Raw genomic sequence first — 8,464 nt, forward strand, 5'->3', positions numbered from 1 at the left:
AGTTATTAACTCAACATATATATTTTATAATATATCTCTTGATAATTACCCCATAAACACTCCAAATCTACACACCACGCTATACACATCAACCTCAAAAAAAGTTCTATTTATCCACATCGAATTTGGAACATACAAATGAGAAGTTTTACAATACTTTTCCCTAGTATCTTATTGGTGATAATCACTTGCAACATCATATATATATATATATATTATATTTTCTCTCAGTCGACAAGAAAGTCTACATAGCCGACGAGTACATTCACAGATGACGAGTAGAAACTGGCCACTCGACACGTCCAAACAGCATCTCGACACGTCCAAACAGCATATTCGACATGTCCAAGTTGCACACTCGAAGATGGAGTTTTCCACAATATTTTCTTATTATTCCATTGGTTGTAATTACATATAATCAACTTGATATCATCTTAGTGGAATCATTTCGGCTGGGATCATCCCACCCGCGGTTTTTATCATTTTACGGGGATTTTCCACGTCATCATTTACTTGTGTCGATTACTTTTATCGATCTTGTTCTTACAATTTTTCTTTAATTACATAATTACTAAATTATATTAGACTTAGTTTTTAACCCGCAAATTTTGGTAAAAACATATATAGAGCTCAAAAGACCATGCAACTCAAGCTACTGCATCAAAGACTTAAATTATCCAACAAGTTGCAACTATCCCGCACTGACACCATTTGAGATGGTAATTCAAAGAACTTCATTTTATTCTATAAACGATCTGCGTATATACAAACTCATCGAAGATGAAGCCAAAAGTACAAAAGAAGGCACGTGTAGAGTAGCATCTGGTACAAAATTAAGCTACCAATAACTACCCATCGCTGTTTGGATTAAATCGGGACTCGTTTCTCCCATAACGATTTGAAGCTTTGGGCCTACCAACTCCAGCAAGTTCAACAGAAATAATGAAAGTGGACTTGCCCGCTTCCCTCAGATAATTGACATCTCCATTCATGAGCTTCACTAATTTTCTGCTAATTAGCAAACTTACACCCTCATCAGTTGTTTCAGAATTACTTCCAAACATCTGACTTAACAAGTCTTCTGGCACAGCTCCGGTATGTGTTATCCTGCACCCAAGAAAGATGAAGCTAGTAAGCAACAATGAAGAACAGCTGGGGAACAAGGATGGTATACACATTTCTTAGACATTATTTTATAATTGATGACATTAATTTTTGAAAGGCGAGGAAAAAGCATAAGGTGGTTGTCAAAATACACTTAGAAATAAGAAAGGAGAGACCACGATTCGGAAGAAAATCATCATTATGTCAGACACAGTCAAAACGTAGATTTTATGTTCATCTGTTATCAGATTTGCAGGTATCTACTGATGTTCTAAATTATAGACAACCCAACCAATTGGCTTTTTATTTTTCTGCATAGAAGCAGGATTACTCAAATTTGAAGAGATTAGAGACCGGTTAAAATTAGTCAGAGTTAGTAACTAAAACTTAAGTTGCTGAGAATATTGCAACAAAGCAAATTTCAATGTTTATGCCTTCTTATTGGTAAATTCAAGTGTGGAGTTTCTATTTAAACCTTTCCTCTATTTGAAACATTTAGAATGGTTTCCTATCTGATCAACGTGCCTCTCTTTTTCCAAAAATGTTGGGTGACATGTTAACAAGAGACTAGCAAAACCATCAATAATTAATTACAAACATTTAAAAATTGAGAATGACTATTCTTTTTAAATTAATTTTATATAATTATAGTAAAAGACTAATCTGAAAGGAAGAAAAATCATTTTTATCTCTTTTTTTTTGCAGGATTTTTCTTTATCTCGGGACATATTAGAAAGCTCATTCTTTTACTCTATTATATTTTTGATATGAAAAGAACTCTATCCAGCACTACAATATCATATACTAATAGCAGAAATATGCATTTCTTGTACCTGAATTCCAAACGCACAAGTTGAACAGATTGCCCCAAGTTATCCTTGGTCGAAGTAGCTGAAATGCCAAGCTGACCACCAACAGGAGTAAAGTTCATGCAAATCATCAAGAAATCAGCGAGGACTTGCTGAAGTCTGATACTATCTCCATACAAAGTTTCCAACATTATCTCTTTAGAAAAATTATCAACTATCTGAATAGCCTTTCCACTGCTCTTCATAATGACTTGACTCCTAGATGCAACATATACATCTTGAAGCTTAAACTCGGACATTTCCAGGTCCAAATATCTATAGAAGTTGGGGCAGCAAAGTATATGATAAGGATGCTGATTATCATTAAAACTCATTACACTAATTTCCCTTCTACATCAGATGTTTATGTTTAAGAAACCAAAATATGAACTAAGAAGTCCTTGAGCTACTATAATATAATAACTGAACTTTCAGACATTCTAAGGGTAAAACCTTAAGGTGTTAAAGAATGACCCTTTCCAAGATCTTGTATTACCCCTCACTCAAAAGCACCCCTCACTCGAAAGCCCATTTATGGGTCAAAGAGTGGATCACGGGCGCCCATCTTTGGGGCATAAATTTGTCTTTTGTGTCCCTCATAAATTGTCAGAAATGTCGGGGGTGGCAGGGATCGAACCTGAGTCCTCTGCCAGCCTGAGCTCTGATACCATGTCAAGGAACCAGTTACTCTAAAATCTTAAGGTGTTAGAGAATGGTCCTTTTCAGGATCTTGTATTATTCTAACAAAGTTCCGTTCATGCCACCATCCATACATATGCAACTCTATGAGGCAGAAAGCGAAGGAGTGCATATAAAATGATCTTTGTAGATATAATGTGTTTATTGTAATCAAGGCATACCCTTCAGGAAGTAAAATCAAATGTACTCTAAGAAACATTGTGATGCTCAATAGTATATACTGTTCTTAGTTCTTGCGAAGACAGGTCTTATCCCCTCGTTCTACCTAATCTTCACATCTGTTCCAAATTAAATTCAAACCGAAGTTCTATTCAACTAACTAGAACTAAAACTAAAAGATTATAACGTCAACCTGTAGCCATTTTCATTGAGTTCATATTTAAGAACATTTATGAAGGTACATGTTGGGCGGGTTCATGTCAATCCTATTTATTCATAGGCAATTCCCTCAGACTGGAAGCAAAGGAGTAGCGGACAGCAATCCTAGAGCCTAGAATCTAGATATGCTGTGCTTGTTATAAATGAAGATACGATTATGTGGAATATATCATGATAAAAGAAACATTGTGAAGCATTATACTATAACTTTTCTGAGAAGTAGATCCACTCGTGTCAAGAAAGTCAAACATAAGATACCCGTCAATGATGCTATCAAGATCTGTGTCATCGAGTATCTTGTCGAGCTGTAGCTGGCAGTGGCCACTTGTACGCAAAAGTTTCTTTTGTTCTTCTCCCAAATTAGCCTCTTCCAACTTCTTTCGAATAAAATTGATTCCAGAGAGAGGATTTTTAACTTGCCTTCTCAGATAAGCCAAAACTTTCAGTCTCTTCACTGCAGTCTGCTCTGCTAAATGTTGTATATGTAGAGCTTGCTGAAGCTCTTGACTTGCTAACTGCAAAAAACAAAAGATTCCAGTAACTCTGCCATCTCCGTCTAGCTTTTTGTTTGCACAGAGCAGACACTCTACATACTTTCCATCTCGTGCAAAGAAGCCAAAACGTATATTTTCAGATGTCTGACCGGTCATAGCATTGTTCAATGCAACACCAAGATTCACAAAAGCCTCCTTGCTTTTTAGACGACAGCATGATGCTTGGACTCCAAAAACCTCCCCAAGAAGCATTTTATCTATAACCTCCTCTCTATGCCATCCAGATAGCTCTGACATAGCTTGATTCCACTCAAAACACCATCCAAATTCATCTGTACCAAATATCGGTGGAATCAACGGGTTTGGATTATGCACTATGGCTTTATAATCTCCTTCAACCCGTGTAAATTTATCCATGAAGGTCTTCTGACCAGTAACATCTTGGGCCACAAAACATACACCAACAACATTGTCATGAAGACCCTTATTCGCACAAGCGTTAACAACCAAACTAACTGAACCCGAGTCTTCCCTAGATCCGTGGGTTTTGAATTCAAATTGAATACCTTGCTCTTCTTTCCCTGAGAAATACAGAACAAGAAAAAAAACAGAATACCATCTTTTTCAGAAGGAAATATATATGCATTGTTGACTTGAAAATGAACAAAAGATAAAATCAGAAGGAAACAAGTGAATTTTTTAATTGTCTACTATTGATTAAAGATACAATCATTTTCTAGTGTTCCATATCGACAACTTATATCTATGATATTATGAAACAAAATGACAACTTATATCTGGTTTTAATTTTAATAAACTTTCTTTATTTTGTACAGCTTATACAGAGGTACACATAGACAGCTAGACAAAAATACATGCAAATGAAATATCAGTGATGCCAAGCTAATCCCCATGTAAGACTGAAACATCATACCTTGCAGTGCTAATGCGAGCATCTTTTCCACTGTATCGATTGATGAATCTTCCACAAGAGTGAGCAAATGCTTTCCAATGGCTTTATCTACCGGAAGACCGGTTAACTCGGCAATTTTCGTATTCCACCCATTGACTATTTGATCTGCATCAACTGCAAATATTGGCACTGTAGCTGTTTCAATCAACCGAACCATCTCGCTTGTAACTGCTTCTAACTCCTGTATCCCATCAATATTAAGGTCATTGAGCTTTGTGTGGATTGCACTAGTGTTGGTATGACTTTCATTGCCTTTTGGAACAATTGATTTCTCATCATTTAAAGCTTTCCTCAGGATTAGCTGCAAGGAATGAATTGCATCCATCTCAAAGTCTTTCCAAGTTGAACTCCTAGTCTTTACAACTTCCAGGAAAGCTTTAAAAGATGACCTTGGGTGCATCTTCCTACCATCATCCTTCTCATTAGGGTCATGCATTGCACCACCCCATCGGATATGACCAGCAGCTGGGGCTCTGAACCAGAAAAGCATGTCATAGGAAGTTATCTTCACAACTGCCATTCCACATACTACATCCCCAAGAGCAAGAGCTCCAGGGAAACCAGCATCATAGAGGCTATCTGTACTCAAACCTGTGGAATCCATATGGTACTCGGTGAGCCATGAAACAATATCCCTAAGCTGGTAGTCACTCGGAGTAGCACCCAGCCTATAAAACTTATTTTTGAATAATAGGGCAGCCCCGTCACATTGTACAAGATCCATCATGTTTGGACTCTGTGAAACTATACCTAGAGGAGCATTTCGCATCAGTAAATCGCACAACAGAGTCTGAGTGCGCAGGATATTCTTTTCCGCTATTTGATTTTCTAATTCTAACTCTTTGCTAACATGAATGGCAAAAACTTGAGCAAGAAACTCACATGCGTACCTTAAAGGAAAAGGCACAAATCTTGGGCTTGTGTTATGGCACACCACTAAGCCCCAAAGTTTTTTGCTCTTTATATTATTTGGATCAGAGCTCTCACCAACTTCATCTGAATCATTAATTACAACTGCCATTACTAGAGAAGCAATAGAATTCATGTTTTCCATGTACTGTAGATGGCAACTATGTGGAGCTCTGAGGGTCGAGCCACACAAGGTCAGTTCAAAGGGAAGCTTTTTATCTTGCAGCACTTTTACATTTTTTGCTCGACAATCACAGATAATACGAACCTTATTCTTGAGGAATAAAAATCGTGCAGCCTGAGGAATATCTGTTGCTGGATAATGCAAGCCCAGATACGGCTCCAGGTCTGGCTTTGTAATTTCAGCTATCACCTCTCCATGATCATCATCGTGAAATTTGTAGGTCATCACTCTATCATAACCTGTGAGTTCAAAAACTTCCTGCACCATTGTATCACAAAGCCTTTCCATGCTCCCGCCAGATAAAGCCTGTAACCGGTTAACTGCTTTGCTTGCCAGCTTATAAGATTGCAAGGCACCTGCTGCAGTCATAGGGACTTCGTAAGGCTTGACAGGCTCGAAGTCAATTATCAAACTTCCTGTTATTCTATGGGCAATTGCATAATATGGTTTCCCTGAAGTTCTACAGTGAACTAATATCGGATTTAACAAATTGATATCCGCAAATCCTACTGCCTTCTGCAAGGCCGCTGCACTGGGGACCGTAAAGATTGTTCTCACATCAGTTCCAATTCCCAGAACTGGATGTTCACCGACAGTTGGAACAGCATGATTAACCATTGTAAGCATATCAGGAGCATTTTCACTATAGGCCATAATTTTGAAAGATTTTTCATCTACTGCTAACAAACAGCCAAATGACTGGATGAACTTTCCCTTTTGCATTTGATGGAGGTAAGCTCTGGTTAGCTGGTGGGATTCAATTGATAAATTTTCAGCAGTGGTAACTCGCACCGAGCTTGAGTAGTCAAAAGAACTACCCGACTCTTCATATTCGGCATGGAGCTTTGCATCTATTGTTGTCAGTACAACCCTTGAATTTTGTGTTGCTCTTGATGAAGTTGTGGAGGAGTTTGCAGGTCTTGAGGTTGACATTCTTCCTAGATCCAATGAAATGCTAATTAGAAAAACGACTAATAGAAGTATTATAGCATTGTTTTTATTCACAAGGCAAAACAACAAAACATTACTGATATATATTCCATAATTGCCAATTTAACAACAGGATTCATCCTGCCGTAACCAATGGAACAACTCCAAGAATTTAGAAACACTGAATTAGAGACCATAAGAGTGAAAAACTATATAACAGACAGTCCAACAAAAAAATAAAGATATCTTCCAGATTCTACTGAATTTTAAGAATGACACCAAAAATAGAGTTTCCTTTTTAAGAGATGATCATCACATGAACAAATTCAACATCATCCAGAAACCAAAAAATCTGATCAATAAGCAGTAAGAAAAAAGCATCTTTCTTTATTTTGGCAAGCATATAACTGACATCAAGTCATCAACTACATACTCATGTTCATTCAGCTCATACAAAATGAATCATATTTCAAGATTAGCAATTATTCCAGACTACTATACACACAAAGCTTGTCCATACATTCAAGAATGACACTATCACATGAAAATCAAACCAACATCAACAAACACAAAATTCTACAGTAAATGATCATAATCAAAGTATCAAACAACATATTAAATAAAACAAAGCAGAATTAAAAATAAACCCTATAAATTTTAATTTTTAAGCAAAAATATAGAAAAGAGCAGAAGCCTAACCTTGTTGAAGCTTGAAGAGGTAAATGAGAAGTGAAGATGATTGCAAGAAGAGTTGAGAAATGGGAAGTCCAGGTGGGGCCCAAATGCATATATTGGGAAAGCTCACATCCCCATTAGACACCTCCTTGAATCAAGAACCTATTTTTTAGTTGTTTAAGGGGCTGTGGCTGTGCCCCCACAGAGAAAACCATAAAATAATTTCCAAGATTGTAACTCGAATAATACACTTGACAGATTTATAAAAATAAGCGGGGGAAATCAGTGAGGATTTGGATTAGTTCAACTTCAAAGTACATTAGTATTTGTTATACATAATGCATGTGTGAGTGAGTGCTTATCATTTTTAGCGCGAGAACAAAAGATACATAAGATTCCTCATCAGCAATGTTACATGTCTACAAAAGATCACGAAAGAAAGTGTTCCCGATATATATGTCATATATGATATGTGTTATATTTATTTGTAAAATTTATATAATTTATGAGAGATTCATTTTATTGATTGGAATAAGATCAATAATATGATAATAATTCAGCATTTGAAAATATTTTTTTAAAAAACGTTTTCGGGACATTAACGTTTCCCAAAATTTTATCATAATAATGTGCTAAATTTGTTAACAAATTATCCTTTGTATATGAAACTGCAAAATAAAAGAGAGAAATATTTGGGCAAAGAAAAAAAAGAGGAAAGGGGGGCATGTGGGTTTTTATTTAAGCTACTTGGGGGGGGGGGTGATATATTTGGATTGGAATAGATAAATATGTAAACTTTAGGTTGAAAAAGGAAAAAAAAAAGAGAGGGTGTAAAAGAAATTCCCGGGGAATCATGTTTTGTTTCACAGAGAACAAAAGAGTAAAGAGAGGGTGCAAAGTGTCAAGGGCGTGGAGACCTCATCCTGCTTGCTGTGTGTTTTTGGCGGGGTGTGTGAAAGATAGACATTGTGTTAGACTGTTTGTTGTAGCAAGTGGTGGGTGCAGATTCTTCGGTTTACATTTTGTTTACATTCATTTGTTCCGGTGTTCTATAAATCGCTATAGGCGGCCGCCTAGGCTAGGTGCCTGACGGTGGTAAAACGCCCCGACTCGGACCTAGGCGGTGATTTAGGCATTTTTTAAAAAAATTGGGTCAAAATCGGGATTAGGCGGGCTAGACGGTCAAAAATCGGTCCTAAGCGGTCTAGGCGGAAAATAATTAAAAAAATATTTTTTTACATTTTTATAATTTTAAATCATTAATTTCATA

General features: G+C 36.7%; 1 protein-coding gene across 2 annotated transcripts; it reads right to left on the bottom strand.

Moving 5' to 3' along the window:
- Positions 1–723: 723 nt before the first annotated feature.
- Positions 724–7,617, bottom strand: LOC141665488 (phytochrome A-like). 2 transcript variants are annotated; one of them, XM_074471476.1, is made up of 5 exons: positions 7,219–7,617; positions 4,458–6,523; positions 3,288–4,104; positions 1,938–2,228; positions 724–1,107 (listed from the first exon to the last, which is right to left on the bottom strand). In XM_074471476.1, the coding sequence occupies exons 1-5, from the start codon at positions 7,305–7,307 to the stop codon at positions 849–851; spliced, it is 3,522 nt and encodes a 1,173-aa protein (XP_074327577.1). In that variant the 5' UTR covers positions 7,308–7,617; the 3' UTR covers positions 724–848. The 2 variants fall into 2 exon arrangements, with proteins under 2 accessions (XP_074327577.1, XP_074327582.1); XM_074471481.1 differs by having other exon boundaries at positions 4,458–6,527; positions 7,219–7,616.
- Between the last annotated feature and the right edge of the window lie 847 nt (positions 7,618–8,464).

The sequence above is a fragment of the Apium graveolens genome, chromosome 1 (genome assembly GCF_009905375.1).
Source record: "Apium graveolens cultivar Ventura chromosome 1, ASM990537v1, whole genome shotgun sequence".
Classification (NCBI taxonomy): Eukaryota; Viridiplantae; Streptophyta; class Magnoliopsida; order Apiales; family Apiaceae; genus Apium; species Apium graveolens.

What these genes read in the sequence shown, in the direction of transcription:
- LOC141665488 (XM_074471476.1), bottom strand. Translation starts at nt 7,307, where the DNA reads ATGCATTTGGGCCCCACCTGGACTTCCCATTTCTCAACTCTTCTTGCA. An exon ending in CCTCTTCAAGCTTCAACAAG is followed by an intron (nt 6,524 to 7,218) that starts GTTAGGCTTCTG and finishes GGATCTAGGAAG; the next exon opens with AATGTCAACCTCAAGACCTG. An exon ending in GCTCGCATTAGCACTGCAAG is followed by an intron (nt 4,105 to 4,457) that starts GTATGATGTTTC and finishes TGTATTTCTCAG; the next exon opens with GGAAAGAAGAGCAAGGTATT.